This window comes from Trachemys scripta, chromosome 4 (assembly GCF_013100865.1).
Source record: "Trachemys scripta elegans isolate TJP31775 chromosome 4, CAS_Tse_1.0, whole genome shotgun sequence".
NCBI classification, from domain to species: Eukaryota; Metazoa; Chordata; order Testudines; family Emydidae; genus Trachemys; species Trachemys scripta.
In genome coordinates, this window is record NC_048301.1 from 57,495,024 (window position 1) to 57,513,711 (window position 18,688).

General features: G+C 42.9%; 2 protein-coding genes across 2 annotated transcripts in view; one reads left to right on the plus strand and one right to left on the minus strand.

Annotated features, from left to right (window-relative positions):
- Window positions 1-852, minus strand: part of AVEN (apoptosis and caspase activation inhibitor) — a gene marked incomplete in the record, with an annotated part of 191,622 nt that extends 190,770 nt beyond the window's left edge. The window contains 1 exon segment of the mRNA XM_034768996.1: window positions 567-852. Within this exon segment, the coding sequence (XP_034624887.1) occupies window positions 567-806 (240 nt within the window).
- Window positions 1-10,460, plus strand: part of CHRM5 (cholinergic receptor muscarinic 5) — an 81,906-nt gene extending 71,446 nt beyond the window's left edge. Inside the window, exon 2 of the mRNA XM_034768995.1 lies at window positions 8,280-10,460. Coding sequence (XP_034624886.1) covers window positions 8,362-9,942 — 1,581 coding nt within the window. The 5' untranslated portion in view covers window positions 8,280-8,361 and the 3' untranslated portion in view covers window positions 9,943-10,460. The remainder of the gene's footprint in view (window positions 1-8,279) is intronic.
- Window positions 10,461-18,688: the final 8,228 nt, after the last annotated feature.

The window sequence follows — 18,688 nt, forward strand, 5'->3', positions numbered from 1 at the left end:
TGATCCCAAAATTACAGCACAACGTCATAAGCAGAATTTACGTCAAAGGGGTGGGTGACGTGCGATATGCCGGGGAGGGCACAATGTCCTCTCAGCTTCTGCAGCTAATCACTGGTGCCAGTAGTTGGTGCCTCCCTCCTCCCACTTTGCCAAACAAACGTGTTCTTGAAAAAGGCACTTTTCAGCGTCACGCTAGAGATGGATTCACGCCACGAAATCCAAATCTGCATTTCAAGCGGTGCACAGTGTGTCCCCTCCCCGGAGTCTCACAAAACACGCTCGGGGGAGTCCAACCCCGGGCTCGGCTCGCGACCACCTCCGGGGTAATTTTCAGACCCAGCACTGCAAGGGAGAGGGGGGTGCTACGCCTCCCCTCCTGCAGGACGCCCCTCCAACCCAGCCTGCAGCTGGGGGCCCAGCGGCGTCTAGTCAACGAGGAGGGCGCGTCCTGGGAAGGGAGCAGCAAGCGGGGACGAGCGGGGCCTTTGCCTGCTGTGGTAGCTGCAGCAGCCCGTTACCGGGGCGGACTAGGGAGGGCGCGTGCCGCGGTATCTGCTCCCTCTTACCCGCCTGTGGTAGCGAGCAGGGAGGGGAGACGCTGCCCCCCTGCCCCGAGGGTCTCGCCTGCCTCGGCCCCCGCCTCCTCCGTGCCCATGAACACCGCCTCTTCCGCGGCCCCCGCCTCCCCGGCTGGGCCCGTCCCCGCCGCCTTCCGCTGCTCTGTCCCCGCCGCCGGGCCTCCTCCTGCCCTGCCTGCAGCCTCCCCGCCGGGGCCGGCCGCCGCCTCCACCGCGCTCCGCCTGCATGGCCCGGCAGCTCCTCTCCTTCCCGCCGCGTGTGCAGCCGAGAGCCGGCCTGGCCCGTGCAGCACCGATCCCCGCCCCCGGAAACCGCCACCGGGCAGGCCCGAAAGAGAGGGCACCTGGTCCGCTCCCACCGGGACGGCACGACGCTCCGGCCCCTCAAATCCTTCCCAACCGCAGCAACCCCTGCCCAACACCGAATAGCACAAGAGTTCCTCACAACCACGGTGACCCCCGCACAACACAATCACGCCAAGTCCACCACCACCCGAGCCCCTCGCAACCAGTGACATCCCCCCAAAAATAACCACCCTGAGCCCAGCACTGTACAACAAAACCACCCCACACCCCTCACAACCACAGTGACTCCTGCACAACACATCCATACCAAGCCCATCGCAACCACAGTGACCCCTACACAACAGAATCACAGGGGACCCACAACCAGGGTGGCCACTACCTCAGCACCACACTGAGACCCTTACAACTAAGCATACCAAATCCCATAACAACTAAACCATGCAACAACACAACCACAACTCACCAAGTTCCCTGCACACACACTCCACAATGGCTACACAACACACCAAACCCCATCATTGGCCCATTCTTGCACACACACACAACCCATAACACTGAACCTCCCCACACAACGTAAACACAATGAGCCCCCTATGCACCTCCAACAGGCTAGTGAGCACTTTCACTACACACAATATCCTGACGTAACATATTGAGACCTGTATCAGCATCAATTTCCACACAACACAACCATGGCACACATATCACAACCACATTAATGCTTGCACACCACAAACAACCATAGTGAGCTGCCACAAGTATACTAAACCCACTGTGACAGAATGGACCTCTGTATTCACACCCTACACACTATTGTAATGTATAAAATATGCCTTGTAAGGTATCATTTGCTGGTCAGTAATATCATGGTGAAGTGTATGTAACAATATTATATGTAAAGTTATGAACATATGCTGAAATCATGACTGAAGTATGTTTACCGGACAAGTCTGTGGAGTGGATAAATCTGTTTTTCAAAGACAAAGGACAAGTTGACACCTCTAGCCAGGGGACATCAAAACTGATGGGCCGTCACCTATCAAGTAGCCATTCTTTGACAAGGAAGAGTGAAAGGAATAAACAGATCTGCATCTTAGCATGAAACTTCTCCCCCATTAGATGCCATGCCTCCTTGCTCTCAGCTGGAAAGAACTTTATCTAGGGGTCACTCTCCAGAAAATGCATTTCAAAGGGTGACTGAATTATAAAAAGAACAGGAGTACTTGTGGCACCTTAGCGACTAACAAATTTATTAGAGCATAAGCTTTCGTGGACTACAGCCCACTTCTTCGGATGCCACAAGTACTCCTGTTCTTTTTGCGGATACAGACTAACACGGCTGCTACTCTGAAACCTGAATTATAAAAGTGAGGGGCAAAACAGCCCATTGTATCTCGCCCTGTCCATCTCTCTCTTTTCACCTAAAAGACAAAAGAAACAGCTGTTGGATTTTGGGAGTCTATCCTGGCCTGAGATTTTGGTCAGGAATGTTACTGGAAACGTGTTAAGGAATTTCACCTTGAATCAAATCTAGTCTGTTAAGTTTAGAAAGGGTTTCATTTTTATTTTTCTTGTGGTGTTTCTAACCTTAATGCCTCATTACTTGTATTCAAAAACTATCTATAGTTAACTAAAGTTCTTTTATTCTTTAATTAAAATAATCTGGTATTGTGAATTGTTCGGTTAACTTCATTTAAAGCAGCAGACTGTTGTGTGTTGATCCCCTTACAGGGCAACAGACCTAATATATTTGGACTGTCCAGGAGATGGCTAGACAGTGCAGAACACACGTTTTTAGGGGAAAATCCAGGACTGAGAGTGTGTTGGAGGTCACCCTGCAAGTAATAACCAAGGCTACCAAAGTGTGGCAGGTGTTTGCTGACATGCTGCTGGGGTCAGGGCAGGGCCGGCTCCAGCATTTCTGCCGCCCCAAGCAAAAAAAAAAAAAAAAGCAATCGCGACCGGCAGCGGCAATTAGGAAAAAAAAAAAGCCGCGAACGGCGGCAGCAGGTCCTTCGCTCCTAGAGGGAGTGAGGGACCTGCCGCCCCTGAATTGCCGCACATGCCGCCCGTCTCCCTTGGCCGCCCCAAGCCCCTGCTTGTTAAGCTGGTGCCTTGTGCCGGCCCTGGGTCAGGGTTGCTGGACCAGGGCCTTGGCTGTACACAGACACTCAGGGTGTGACCTGCATGCTGTTTGAATGTTTGTGAGAAGCCCAGGTTGGGAGTAACAGCAGCAAAGCCTTTTGAGGCACCCCAACTTACAGGGCAAGGGTGACACAGCCCCCTCACTGCATTCCAGAATCAGGGGTGCTGGAACTGGGGGTGTGGCAGCACCCCTTGGCTTAAAGTAGTAGTTACAACCAAATACATGGTTTCCACTTTCAGCACCCCTACTATAAAAATTGTTCCAGGATCTCTGCCCAGGTATTTGAAAGCAGCTATCAATTCCCCCCTCAATCTTCTCTTCTGCAGACTAAACATCCCAGTTCCCTCAGCCTCTCCTCATAAGTCATGTGCTCCAGCCGCCTAATCATTTTTGTTGCCCTCCGCTGGACTCTTTCCAATTTTTCCACATCCTTCTTGTAGTGTGGGGCCCAAAACTGGACACAGTACTCCAGATGAGGCCTCCCCAATGCAGAATAGAGGGGAATTATCACGTCCCTCTATCTGCTGGCAATGCCCCTACTTATACAGCCCAAAATGCAGCAAGGGCACACTGTTGACTCATATTCAGCTTCTCGACAACTGTAACCCCTAGGTCCTTTTCTGCAGAACTGCTGCCTAGCCATTTGGTTCCTAGTCTGTAGCAATGCATGGGATTCTTCCATCCTAAGTGCAGGACTCTGCACTTGTCCTTGTTGAACCTCATCAGGTTTCTTTTGGCCCAATCCTCTAATTTGTCTAGGTCCCTCTGTGTCCTATCCCTACCCTTCAGCGTATCTACCACTCCTCCCAGTTTAGTGTCATCTGCAAACTTGCTGAGGGTGCAGTCCACGCCATCGTCCAGATCATTAATGAAGATATTGAACAAAACTGGCCCCAGGACTGACCCTTGGGCCACTCCGCTTGATACCAGCTACCAACTAGATATAGAGCCATTGATCACTACCCACTGAGCCTGATGATCTAGCCAGCTTTCTATCCACCTTATAGTCAGGGGTGAAAGTAACTTAAAGGATTTACCAGTATGCCGTAGTCCTGAGCGGGCGTGGCCTCAATCGGAAGAGGCATGGCCTCAATCGGAAGAGGCGGGGCCTTTCAAGATTTAAAGGCCCTGGAGCTCTGGCTGTGGCTAGGAGTCCCAGGACCATTAAACCACCCCGGAGCTACCAGTTGCAGAGGCGGCTGGGAGCCCCGGGGCTCAGGGGTGAATTAAAGGGCCCAGGACTCCGGCCACTGCGGAGCTCCGGGCCCTTTAAATCACCGCGGGAGCTCTGCTGCCTCTACCCTGGGGCGGCAGGGCTCGGGCTAGGGCCGGGGTAGCGGTGGCAAGGCTCCGGTGGTGATTTAAAGGGTCCGGGGCTCCCCGCAGCAGCTGGAGTCCTGGGCCCTTTAAATCACAGTCAGAGAAGCCGCTCCAGCCCGGCACGGCATACCTGCTCTTGCTGGTATGCTGGACCGTACCGGCTTACTTTCACTTCTGCTTATAGTCCATTCATCCAGCCCATACTTCTTTAACTTGCCAGCAAGAATACTGTGGGAGACCATATCAAAAGCTTTGCTAAAGTCAAGGAATAATACATCCACTGCTTTCCCCTAATCCATGGAGCCAGTTATCTCATCATAGAAGGCAATTAGGTTAGTCAGGCATGACTTGCCCTTGGTGAATCTATGCTGATTGTTCCTGATCACTTTCCTCTCCTCTAAGTGCTTCAAAATTGATTCCTTGAGGACCTGCTCCATGCCACATTAGACAAAACAACCACACTAAACTCCTACATATAGCAGATATCCCAACTTGTAAAGTTTGATAAAGCTGGTGATCCAGGCACCCAAGAGTCCCCCTGGCTTAGGAGGAATATCTGTGTGATGCAGTGCCACCATAATAGCTTTCCACCTCAGACAGAGCTTAGCTATAGTGATTAAGCTATTCTTGGCTGCTGGTCACTTGGGGCCATGGCATAAGCAGCCAAGGGTAAGCACCAGTCTACACATAGAAATTGCACCAACTTCACTAAAATTATTTCTAAATCAATGGACATCCTTACACTGGCTTTTTACTGAATTAAAAACTCATTTAAAAGTTTACACAAGGAGGTTGCACTGACCTAACTAAATAAATCTAGAAACCAGTTTTGTTAAATAGATGCAATGTCTTTGTGTAAATGTGGCCTAAGTTAAAGCAAGACTGAAGCTGCTGTATTTTACTGTAGGGACCAGGTAGGCCCCCAGATGTTTCTTCCACCAAAACTGAGAAACAGGCCCCTGATATCTAACTTGTCTCAAGCCACCTGCCATATGCCCCAAATGTATCTTTTCCCCCTCTAATGTTTGTGCAGCCTTCTGTTAAACTTTATAATCATTCCTTAAAACACACTTCTTTTATGAAGAGTAATCTTATTGGGGAAACTTTGTTTAACACCTGACCTTGCTTTTTATTATTTGCTTAGTTTGATGAGAACCCTGCAGGAGGGAGAGTGTTATCAATTGTACATGATACTAAACAGAGTATGTACCAAAAGAGTCTTATTCACCAATATAATTCTGCAGGTCCAATGAACAAACCACGTAATTCTGATGCTTGTTTACCTGGAGGAGAGAAGGAGTCAGGGGGCAAAATGGCTTGAGCCACTAATTTTGTTCCTGGAGGAGAGGAGGTGGCTGCTACAGAATATCTCCTTCAGCCTTCTCCTACCCAGACGAGAATCAGTGGTCCTCTATTCCGACGACCCTCCAACCTATAAACTCCCTTTCACCATCCCTTCCTCCCAGTAGATAGATAGATATAAGCATATTACCAATATGCTTGCTTTGGGAATTATACCTCTACCTCAATATAACGCTTTCCTCGGGAGCCAAAAAATCTTACCGTGTTATAGGTGAAACCACATTATATCGAACTTGCTTTGATCCGCCAGAGTGCACAGCCCCCCCCTCCTCCCCCGGAGTGCTGCTTTACTGCGTTATATCCAAATTCGTGTTATATCGGGTCGCGTTATATTGGGGTAGAGGTATACTTCTATCTGGTATTTCTGTCTGAACTGTTTTTGCTGTCTTTTAAAACATAAACTTCTCAGAGGGGTTGTCTTCTATATTTTGTACCATGTTAAGCATACCATAGATCCTCAATCAGTAATAAATAATTAGTAATATTATCCTGTGTGTGTATACCCTAAAAGCTTAACTACTGTTTATCTTATTCCAGAAATTATATGGTCATATTTCATCTAATAGGACAAATAAAATGTGATATCTTCATAAGTGATTGAATGATCTACCAAAGAGCAGAGATTTTTGAAAGCTCCAAATTATGGCATTTATCCACTGGTGCAAGTAAACAGCAGTGTGGAACTGCACAATTTGGGGAGATAGAATCCCTCTTTGAGAGGTCCAGTGTACAGCAGTACTACACTGACAGTGACAGACTTAACCTTTTATGGAGTGAGTTGGGGCTATGGACACACATTTTCCCTCTATACCACCCCACTTTGCAGCATTATGTGCCCTCAGGGATGCACAAAAGGAGCAGCTCTGGTGCTTGTTGAGCACAGACACTACAATTATGAATTGCCATTGTGTAGACTGTACAAGGTGAGAAGGTTCCTTGTAGTTCAAAACCAGAACAATTTTACTAGTGTCCTAAATACAAGCAACCAAATTCATCCCTGGAATAACACCATTAACTACAATGAGCATTATTTCATGAATGAATATTACCCAAGGAGTTTTATTTCAAAAGTATAAAATAGATTTTAAAAGATAGTGGGCACAACATTTTTATTTGCCCCCTCCTCAAAATACACTTTAACACCACCCGAGGATATAGATGGGCAGTATTGGTGCTAAATTGCTCAAAGTAATACAAATATTAAGGGCATTTCAATATTACAGCATACTGTTATTTCATGGAACCTATGTATGCAACACTTGTGTCCCACTTTGAAAGTGTGTATTTCAGCTGAGAATTATGCTGTTGAATATAAAACACATGGCGATGTGTAATAGTTTGCTAAATATTTCTGCAGTGTGCCCCAAACCTACTAGTACAAGTTATTTATGTATTATGATTAAATCCACCTGTATAAAGTCTGAGTATTTGAACTATATGCAGATGGAGTGCAGAGTGGCTGGGGACCCACAAGCCAGTGCCATGGTGCAAGGCTGCTGTGTAGCCCTTCCGTGCAGCCACTATTCCAGACCATAGTATTCTGTACTATTTCTCCCATATTTGGCTTGAGTTGCTAGTCTTTTAAATAGAGGGAAGGAGGAGCCAGGGAATGAAGTATTTTGAACCACTAATTGTTTACTTAGAGCAGAGAAGTTGCTACTACAGAGCAACTCCTCTTTCAGTCTTCCCTTACCCAGACCAGAACCAGTTGTCCTCCTGACTCCCCTCCAACCTAGCCATCTCCTTTCTATGTGCAGTCTAACCCTCTTCCCACCTCTACCAAAATCTAGTGACTGCTCTCCTCTCTCTCACCAAATCCCTCAACCACACAACCTCTCTTCTATCTAGCTCTTTAATCTAAGCCCTGGCACCCCCAAACCTCTTTAACACCAATACTCCCCTTGTGTCTCCCCAAGCATCTCTAACTGCATCTTCCCCTCCTGCCTCCTCCAGATGCTCTCAACTCACGAACCCCACTCTTACCCTCAGTTCTCCTGACGGTTCCCCAAACACTGGCTTCTTCACAGAATCTTCCTAATTTGTTTTTGAAATGTTGGCAATTATGACGCATAGTGTACTACATTCAAAAAGGAACACTATGAATCCCCGTCTCATTGTATTGTGAATCTTTAAATGTCTGTGCATCGAAGAACGTGTCCTGTACCCTACTAAAATATTCAGCAGATAAGGGGTGACAAGACTGAATACTTTATGAAACAGTAGTTATTTTGGCTGCACTTAGCATTGTTTCAGAATGCTACAGAATGCTACCAAAGCAAAGTTCCCTAAAATGCATGTTTAATTTATGAGTAGAATGGTGGAAACAGCAATCAAAATGCAAAGAAAGCATGAAAATAATCTGATTGTAATGTTTTATTTGCAGCAAAAACAGTCATTTGAACCAATTTGTGTTAGTTAAAACATTAAAATAACATTTTTACTGTTTCTAACATTCTATATAAATATACAATGGCTTAAAATGTTCATATCTTGTGCTAAATAAGTCTATTGAAAGTCCAGTGCTGTTTAATGAGCTTCATTCTTTCTCTCCCCTTTATTCTTTACAGGTGTCTTCAAAAAATATTATCAAGTACAGAAAACATTCTGCAATGACATTAATATCCTGATAATAATACACTAAGAACAAGAATGGAAGTAAATTCAACCATTGTAAACAGTAGTTCTGTTAACCATAAACAGTTAGACGGGCATAGCCTTTGGGAAGTCATTGCAATTGCCAGTGTCACGGCGATTGTAAGCCTAATAACCGTAGTGGGAAACATTCTTGTAATGATATCATTCAAAGTCAACAGTCAACTCAAAACTGTTAACAATTATTACTTGCTCAGCCTTGCTTGTGCAGACCTCATCATTGGAATATTTTCTATGAATCTTTACACATCTTATATACTAATAGGCCGTTGGTCTCTTGGAAGTCTGGCATGTGATCTGTGGCTAGCATTGGACTATGTAGCTAGCAATGCCTCAGTAATGAACTTGCTAGTTATCAGTTTTGATCGATACTTTTCCATCACAAGACCTCTAACCTATAGGGCTAAACGCACACCCAAAAGGGCCGGCATTATGATTGGTCTAGCTTGGTTAATTTCCTTTATTTTGTGGGCACCACCAATCTTATGCTGGCAGTATTTTGTGGGGGAACGAACTGTTCCATCTGAAGAATGCCAGATACAATTTTTGTATGAACCCATTATCACCTTCGGTACTGCAATTGCTGCTTTCTACATCCCAGTGTCAGTGATGACTATTTTATATTGCCGCATTTATAAAGAGACCGAGAAACGTACCAAGGACCTTGCTGAGCTTCAAGGCTCTGAGTCTGTGGCAGAGCTTGAGATGATAAAACCCCAGAAAGCTCTTCTGAAGTCCTGTTTTAGTTGCAAGCAACAAAATTTAGCCAAAAGGGAGAGGTGTCAGGCTTCATGGTCTTCATCCAGTCGAAGCACTTCAGCCACTGCAAAAGTACCTCAAACACCAAATACTTGTAATGATTGGTCTAAGGCAGACCAGCTAACCACCTGCAGCAGCTACGCATCCTCAGAAGAAGAGGACAAACCTGCCACTGATTCAGTTTTTCAAGTAACTTACAAGAGTCCAGCCAAAGATAAGAAAGAAGAGTTTAATGAGGAGGAGAATAAGGAAGTTTTTATCAAAGACCAGCCTATGGAAAATGATTTTGAGACTCAGAAATACTTTCTATCTCCAGCCAAAAGCCAAGCGCAAAAAAGTCCAAAATGTGTGGCCTATAAATTCCACTTGGTGGTTAAGGCTGATGGCACCCAGGAAACCAACAATGGTTGCCGAAAAGTAAAAATAACTACTTGTTCTGCTGCTTTATCAAAGGACCCTTCCATCAAAGGCATGGATCCAAATTTAAGTAACCAAATCACTAAAAGGAAAAGAATGGTCCTTATAAAGGAGCGCAAAGCAGCCCAGACTTTAAGTGCCATTCTTCTAGCTTTTATCATCACTTGGACTCCCTACAATATAATGGTTTTGGTCTCCACATTTTGCGCAGACTGCATTCCTCTAACACTGTGGCATCTTGGATATTGGCTGTGCTATGTGAATAGCACCGTTAACCCTATCTGTTATGCTCTCTGTAACAAAACTTTCAGAAAAACTTTTAAGATGCTACTCTTCTGTCAATGGAAAAAGAAAAAAGTGGAAGAGAAGTTGTACTGGCAGGGTAATACCAAACTGCTATAATTGTAATAGACAATGAGAGGAAAACATAAAAAGTCTGTAGTGACATTGTCCATGCATCGTAAATTGGCTGCAGTTCTTTCTTTTCAAAGTTGTTGCTTTACATGTCTGGGGACAAAAAATCCTGCACAGAAAAGCCAAATTTTGCATAATGACAGTCTTGTGCATGGGTTCAAGAGGAAAGCAGCAGCTGCTATGATTGCCTATGGGTGTCTGTAGTCACTCAATGGAGCTGCATTACTGTCAACATCCTAGGGGCCTGTGGTGTTCCCTTTCAGCCAGAGAATAAGTAGAGTGAATCACAGACCCCTGGAAATTAGAGATGGATAGACCTGTTAGGTCATCCAGTCCATCTCCCTGCAGTTGCAAGACTGTTTTCTAGTGTTTTGTCTATTCTAGTTTTATATATCCCTAGCAATGGACCTTGCACTACTTCCCTTGTGACACTATTCCATAGCCTGATGAAATGGCACAAGGGCCTTTAAAGGTGAAAACAGCAGTGCCCAAAATAAAGCGTTGGGGGGATCCTTTGGATCCCAAATGGGCAAATCTGTTGAGGGCAAGTGTAATGCTAAGAAAATGTTCTATTGTAGGATAACTTTTATGAGTGAAGGGAGGGCTAATAGTTGGTGTAATACACAATGTTGTTTGTATATTAAGAACCCAATGCCCACACCAAGGCTGTCATACAAGTTAGTATCACCTGGAAACAAGTAGTTAGCAGAAATTTCAGAATCTGTATTTCTTCATATACCAGAAGGTTTGTTTTTTTTAAAGTCACTATACCAGTACAAAGTGATGGTGCAAAACAGAATCTCTTCTTTAACTCCACTACTCTCCACCAGAAAATCTACCTTTAGTTTAATGATATACAGAACACAGGAAAAATATAAACTGATATCATGCAGTCATCAATATATCATGAAGTTATTAAAAATACGGAGAAAATTGGTATTGCTGGGAGATGAAAACAGGATTTTTTGTGACGCACCTCTGATTGTTTCTATATTAATCTTAATATTATTTAGCACTTATGCAGCACTTTTGATCTTCAAAGAACTTTACAAATATTGCCTAACTAATTTGTTTGGAATTATATGTTCTCTTCGGCCAGATCTTCTGCACCGGTAGAACTGCTGGGCTGGGGGAAAGGTGACTGTTAACCATCTTTGTGGCTCCTGGATTCTGGGGCCAGCATGTGCAGGCCCTGAGCCCAGGTGCAAGTTAGTGCAGGCCCCCAGGGGCTGTTCCAGAAACTGAGGTTTGCTGGGGTCTAAGGATCCCCCAGTAATGCCTCTCCTGAAAGGAGGGATGGGGTGTTCAAGATGGTATTGTGGTTCTGGGCTGCATGGAGGATTCTGTTTGGCAGGAATCCTCATATAGATGGATTCACTGTCATCACAGCCACTTGTAGCACAAAGCTGCTGAAGTGGGGTAATGATCTGGCTCACTAGAGTGTAATAAAATCAAGTATCAAAAAACTCAGGAGGAAACAAAGGAAATGGCAACAGAAATCAGAGGGTATAAGAAAAGACTGAGAATAAACAAGTGTTTATAAAAAGATGACAAAATAAAGGTCCTGTAAGGAATTACAAATACTGCACTAGAGATGAGCCCAAGTCCCAGGGTTCAGATCCAGATCTAGCTAGCCTTTATCAAACTTCAGGGGTACTTGGATCTAGAGTTTTGGTTTGGGCCCATCTCCATATTTCATCTCACAATATACTTAATATGATAATACAGTGTGACATGAAATACTTGCACAGTGCAGAGATAATGCAGCAGATTTCATGCTAGTTATCCTGAATTTGTCATTGTTTTCAGTAAAGTTTGTTTTTAGTGGAGTTGGCATATAATTTAGTTAATGGTAATTATCATGAAAGACATGTTTTTTTCTATAACTATCCAATTAATTCATGTAAATGACCACTGTGTAAGTAATTTTTTAAATATTCCTAATTTTCAGAGGGAAAATATATGTCAATGAAAGGCTAGCAATATGTGAAAAAATGTATTTTGAATTCAACATGATTGATTTTGAAGTACATTGTATTGTCCCAGTTATTTCTGGTACTTTAGCATATGATTATTAAAGGGAAGTATGGGTTTTTATAAAGACCCTTTTGTTGATTTACCTCTGTCACCATCCAGAGCTTTTTCTGGTTATAGTGAGTGGCTATTATAGTGGGTTCATCTTATTTTGCATTGAATCAAACACATAAGTAGTGTGTTTGATTCAACACAATATTAATGTGCACATCTGTGACAAAAGCTATAGTAAAGGCAATATGTATAAGGCTGTACGAGTTCTTGCTAGCTGCAATGTTGTTGCTAAAGTAAAGCATTGGCTTCTACTTCTGAAGTTAAATGGGATTTTTTTGTTGTCCCTTTTTGGCTTCTGTTAAACAAGAATGTTTTGTAAATGTTTATGGACTCTGTGCTGAATAGATGTATAAGGTAGATTATACAGTGATGGATGCAACTATGTCAGTTCAATGTAATTGTGAAATATGTGCTCAAACTATGCTGCTAGCATCTGAGACATTACACTACCAAACCGCGAGGTACATTGTAAATACCTGGAATTATATAAAAGAAATATAGGATGTTTATGCTTTCCTGTTATGTAGTATGGTAACATGAACCTCAACAAAACATAATTTAGTAGTTAAGTATACCTTGTTTTCAAGTTCTGTAAAGCTCCCTTTTAAACTTAATGTAGACTAAAAAACTTACATTATCTGGATTCCTGTTCTTTTAATGAATTTTTTACACCAGGGTTTCTTAAACTGGGGTCGCGAGATTATTACATGGGGCATCGTGAGCTGTCAGCCTCCACGCCAAACCCCGCTTCACCTCCATTATTTATAATATTGCTAAATATAAAAAAAGTGTTTTTAATTTATAAGTGGGGGTCGCATTCAGAGGCCTGCTGTGCGAAAGGGGTCATCAGTACAAAAGTTTGAGAACCACTGCTTTACACAACCATTAATTTTAATAATTGGTTATGAACTAGGGACCTTGTGAAGAGGTCTTTTTTGGTTAAACTTCTATATCTCTAAGTAAGAGTTCCCCAGTCCAATCGCACATGAATATTTTTGAGGATCTAATTCTTACTCAAAATAAATGTCATAATTTCCTCTCTCTTTCCATATACTCTCAATCCCTTTCCCCTAAAAAGTATCAAATCAAGTAGTCATGACTCTTCTGTAAATTTCATTCCATTTGAAGATGCAGATTTGAAAGATGTTCAGAATTCTAGCATAGAATATCTAATTAAAATGGGCATATATTCACCTTTTAGTGAGAGGAACTCAGGACACAGCAGGGCCTAGATTGGGCTCAAAAATCCTTCTTTTGTGGAAAAGTCCTGTTGAATTTAAGAAGGATGAAACCAAAAGAGATCTACAGAAATTATTCTAACTAACCTATAGAATTTGATCCAGAATTATCTTTTCATTAGAATTTTTAAATCAACCTATAGGATTCAATAGAGAATCATACCCAGGTTATAGGAATTTCCACAGATTGGTTTAAACATTTTGTAGAAGAAAGATCAATCTCTCTTACATTTTTAAAGATTTTTCCACGGGGTCATTTTTGTTTCTCATTTCTTTTATTCAGAGGAGGTCCAAACTGAGACTGGATCAGAAAGCTGTGAATTTAAGGGGCACATGGTTCTGAATCCAGATGTGAATATATACTTCAAAAAAGAATCCTGCTCCAAACACTTCCATCTCAATCCTCAACTTGGGGGGAAATTCAGATTCTGATCCTATAATAGAACTCAGCATCATGAAAAGGCCTCATCGCTACTTTTAATTACATCTAATCTCAGTATTACTTATTCTGGGCACTTTCCAGAAAATTGTGACATTCTTTTCTAGCCACATTTGGTACATAACAATTTAAAATTAATTGTACAGGTCAAACTTATTTAAATATGTCTAAGAACAAATGTTCCTAAGGATAGTCACACCTGAAGAAGCTTTCCACCTGATACAAGCAAAAAGTAAAAACATCAATGAGACACGGTAAGTGGTTTAAATTTGATAAATGAGAACCCATGATAACAATTAAAGAATACCATGTAATTCTGGAAAATGCTGTTATTGTCCCAGAGAAAAGTCACTACAAAATTGGGTGCTTTTATTGTGGGGAAGTAGAGCTGAACCAAAAACCCATACCCCCAAACCCTCAAACTTCAGCAGAGTTTGACATTTGAACCCAGATTCCGATTTGAACTTTGCAAAAGGCTCCTATCTATATTATGGGCCAGCCAAAACTCTAAATCTAAAATACCCTCCAAAACTTTGGGATTTCTAAAATCCAAATCTGGATCTGAATTTTCAAGAATTGCTTGCTTGAATGTGTGGATAAAAAACCATGTGTTCCAGGAGAGTATGGAGTTGATGTAACCTGTTTGATACCATTTCTTTGTGAAACAGCTGAAATTCTTCTGAGGTGAATTGAGTTCTGTTCATACTGATAATCTATTCAGAAACTTCTGTCCATGAAAACAATAATCCTAACACTTCCATTATGTGCAGTGAGTTAGCTGAATTCATACAGAATACTTCAGGCCATTTAGAATGAGCATCTACTGCAATTTAAAAAAGTGTATGTCCCATAAGTGGTCCAGTATAATCTATGTGGATTCATTACCACGGTGACTCCCAAGGATTCAAAGGAGCATGTTTAAGCATGTGTTACACTTGATGACAAACTTGACATTGTTTTGCCATTTCCTTCACATCTGTATCAATCTGTGGACACCACACAAAATTCCTGGTAAGGACTTTCATTTTTACAATTCCCAAATGGCCTTCATCAAATTCTTGGAATACATATGGCCTGGTTTTCTAGGAATAACCACTCTAGTACTACACATTAGGCAACCTTGATATATATGTATTTAACTGTTCTTTTCAAGCAAAGAAAGCTAGAAGTTGTTTGTGTTCATTATATATCATACATTTTAGCCAGTACTGGATCACTTTCAGTTTTGTGTTTTACAGTGGCATTTGTCACTGGCAATGGTTCAATTTGTGCCAGTTAGTTTGTCTATTGATACTGCAATTTCTAGCGCACATTTTAGAGTTAAATCAGTCTCAGTAAATTACTGGTTTTGGATTGCTTCATTCTGCATACCACACTCTACTGATCCCTTAATTCATCACTTAAACTCTCTCCAAACTGGCAATGCTCTTTTAATTTCCAGACTTCAGCTACATATTCAGAAATTGTTACATTTTCTTTTTGATTCCATTTATAAAAGCAGAAACACTCTTCAATCACCAGTAGCTTTGGGGAGAGATGAGTTTGTAGAATTTCAACAATCTCAGCAAATATTTTGTCTGAGGATTTAATAGTTTAGGCTACATAGCGGGTTATACATTTTAATACTCATCACACTCAGTAAAACCACCATTTTTTTCATCAGTTATACTATTAGCAATTATATACTGTTCCAGTCTCTTAATACTAGTAGGCTAGTTCTCTACTGAGCAATCAAAGAAGTCTATTTTAAACCTTTAAAATATTATGCAAATGTGCAGTTAAATCTGAATCCCAAGGGCTGTAGGCTCCAGTTTCCTTTGTACTTTTACTAAGTTTCTGCAATCACTCTCTTCCTCACTGTATTACTGGATTAGAATCCCATCCTCATCGCCAAGTGTTGTGTCTTTTATTCTTTATACAATAAATGTAATATGAAGGAACCACATCAATACAATGGGATTCAGATAACAGGGTTTACTAACTATATACTTACTAGCATATAAATATTTGGGGTTGGGAGGGAATTTCCCCCCGGGTCAGATTGGCAAAGACTTTATGGGAGTTGGGGTTGCCTTCCTTTGCAGCATAGGGAACAGGTCACTTGCAGGTTTAAACTAGTATAAATGGTGGATTCTCTTTAACTTGAAGTCTTTATATCATGATTTGAGGAATTCAGTAACTCAGCCAGAGGCTACAGGTCAATTACTGGAGTGGGTGGGTGAGGTTCTGTGGCCTGCAATGTGCAGGAGATCAGACTAGATGATCATGATGGTCCCTTCTGGCCTTAAAGTCTACATAAGGCCTACTTACATATAAACACTGCTGCTCTGGCAGGATTCTGGTGGTTCATATTCCTCTATATAATGCCATGGTGTGAGATCTCACATTATTGTCACTCTCAGATTTTAATTGAAGTCTAGTGTCTCTTATTAGTACTTAAGTGACTTCATATTGCACATTTCCAACTACAAAGAGATGAGCAGGAAGTTATCTAAAACTCAGAAAGGCTGGATTATCTAATCCACTAAATTCAATCTGTGGCCACTGCTAGATTGAACGTAGTGGAGAATTAGGGACAGAAGCTATCCCTGGCATAGGCTTCAACCTCAAACAAGTATTGTAAATATTAGATTACCCAGGAACTTTGAATGGAAGACAAATGGGCTCATACAAGGTAGCATCTTTGAGGTCATACCATTTGGCATCAATGAGATGTAGTGGGATAAATCTCATGATTGAAATATTGGTATAGAGAGGTATAGTTTGTTCGAGAAGGACAGGCAGGGAAAAAAGACAGGTATTGCATTAGATGTCAAGAATATATACACTTGTTCTGCTGTCCAGGAGGAGGTGAAAGGCAGACCAAATTAAACTCTCTGGGTGAAGATAAAAGGGCAAAATAACAGGGGTGATGTCATGGTAGGGGTCCACTATTTACCACCAAATCAGGAGGAAGAGGTGGATGAGGCATTTCACATGACATTCTCATAAGTAAACAAGGGAAATGTGGTCTAGATGAAGTTACTATATGGTGGGTGCAAAAGTGGTTGAAAGACCACCCTTAAAGAGTAGTTATCAATGTTCACTGTGAAACTGGGCTGCTGTATCTAGTGTGGTCATGCAGGGGTCTGACCTGGGTCTGGTACTATTTGTTATTTTCATGAATCACTTGAATAAAATTTGTGCATGACACCACAGTCAGAGGGGCTGCAAGCACGTTGGAGGACAGGATTAGAATTCAAAATGAACTTGACAAATTGGAGAATTGGTATGAAATCAACAAGATGAAATTCAGTAGAGACAAGTGAAAAGTACTGCATAGAGGAAGGAAAGAGCAAATGTACAACTGCAAAATGGGGGAACTGGCTAGGCAGTAATACCGCTGAAAAGGATCTGGGATTATAGTGGATCACTAAGTGAATATCAGCTAACATGATGCAGTTGCTAAAAAGGCTAATATCATTCTGGAGTGAATTAACAGGAGTATTATATGTAAGAGATGAGAAGTAATTGTCCCATTTTACTAAGAACTGGTGAGGCCTCAGCTGGAATACTGTGTCCACTTCTGGATACCATGCTTTTAAAAAAAAGATGTGGACAATGTGGAGAGAGTCCAGAGGAGAGCAACAAAAATGATAAAAGGTTTAGAAAAGCTGACCTATGAGAAAAGGTTAGAAAAACTGGGCATGTTTAGTTTTGTGAAAAGAAGTTATCAGGTTCCCCCTCAGTTTATCTTTAAATATATTAAATGCTTTTGTAATGAGGACTGTGATCAATTATTTTCTATGTCCATTGAAGGAAGGACAAGCAATAATGGGCTTAATCTGCAGCAAGGGAGATTTAGGTTAGATATTAGAAAAAGCTTTCTAAATATCAGGATAGTTAAACTCTAGAATAGGCTTCCAGGAGAGGTGTGGAATACCCATTAATGGAGGTTTGTAAGATGACATTAGACAAACACCTAGGCATACTTGATTAGGCACATGGGGCTGGACTTGATGACCTCTGGAGATCCCTTCCAGACCTACATTTCTACTTTCATGATTTCTATGAAAATTATTAGGCAGTAAATCTCTTGTTCCTTAAGCAGACAGCCCCACTTTGTTGCTGTTACATACACTTAATTGCATGATTCTGACAAAACATATTCACTTTTATACGTTGGTGCATAATACAGGCGCCCACTAATCTTCTCACAGAGATGATTTCTCAGTCTCTATAATGTGGCCTCAAAAACATGTGTGTGTGTGTCACTTGGATTCTCCAGAGCCAGAATGGCAACCTCACAGTTCCCCACCAAACGTTTCAGACTCTTTTCAGCAAAACAATAATACAAAGATCCTTACAGGCAGCAGGAATTCCAGTCCCTGAGCTAAAAAGTGACTGTTTCCTCAGTTTCTAGCAAGCTAGGGAATCTGTAGCCTATTCCAAAGCAGTACCAGGGCCGCCCAGAGGGGGGACAAGTGGAGCAATTTGCCCCAGGTCCCGCAGGGGCCCCCATGAGAATGTCGGAGGCTCCCCCCGCCTCTGCCTTCCCTCATCCCCCGACGCCTGAGGTCCTCCTGCTCAGAGCTGTGTGGTAAGGGGGGGGACTGCGAGCTCCGGCGGGCCGAGCGGCAGGAGCTCCTAGACGCAGCTCGCTGAAGCTCTGGGAGAGGGAGGAGGCGGGGGTAAGCAACATGGTAAGCCCCTTTGAGCCGGGCTCCCCCTGACTCCATCCCCCCCAGCCCTGACTCCCACCTCCGAGCCCAGCTCCTCTGAGCCGGGCACCCTCCGACCCCATCCCCCCCCATCCCTGACCCCCAGCTCCGATTCTAGCCCCTCTGAGCCGGGCACCCCCAGATCCCATCCCCCCCCAGCCCTGACCCGCAGCTCCGAGCCCAGCCCCTCTGAGTCAGGCACCCCCGACTCCATCCCCCCCAGCCCTGACCCCAGCTCCAAGCCCAGCCCCTCTGAGCCGGGCAACCCC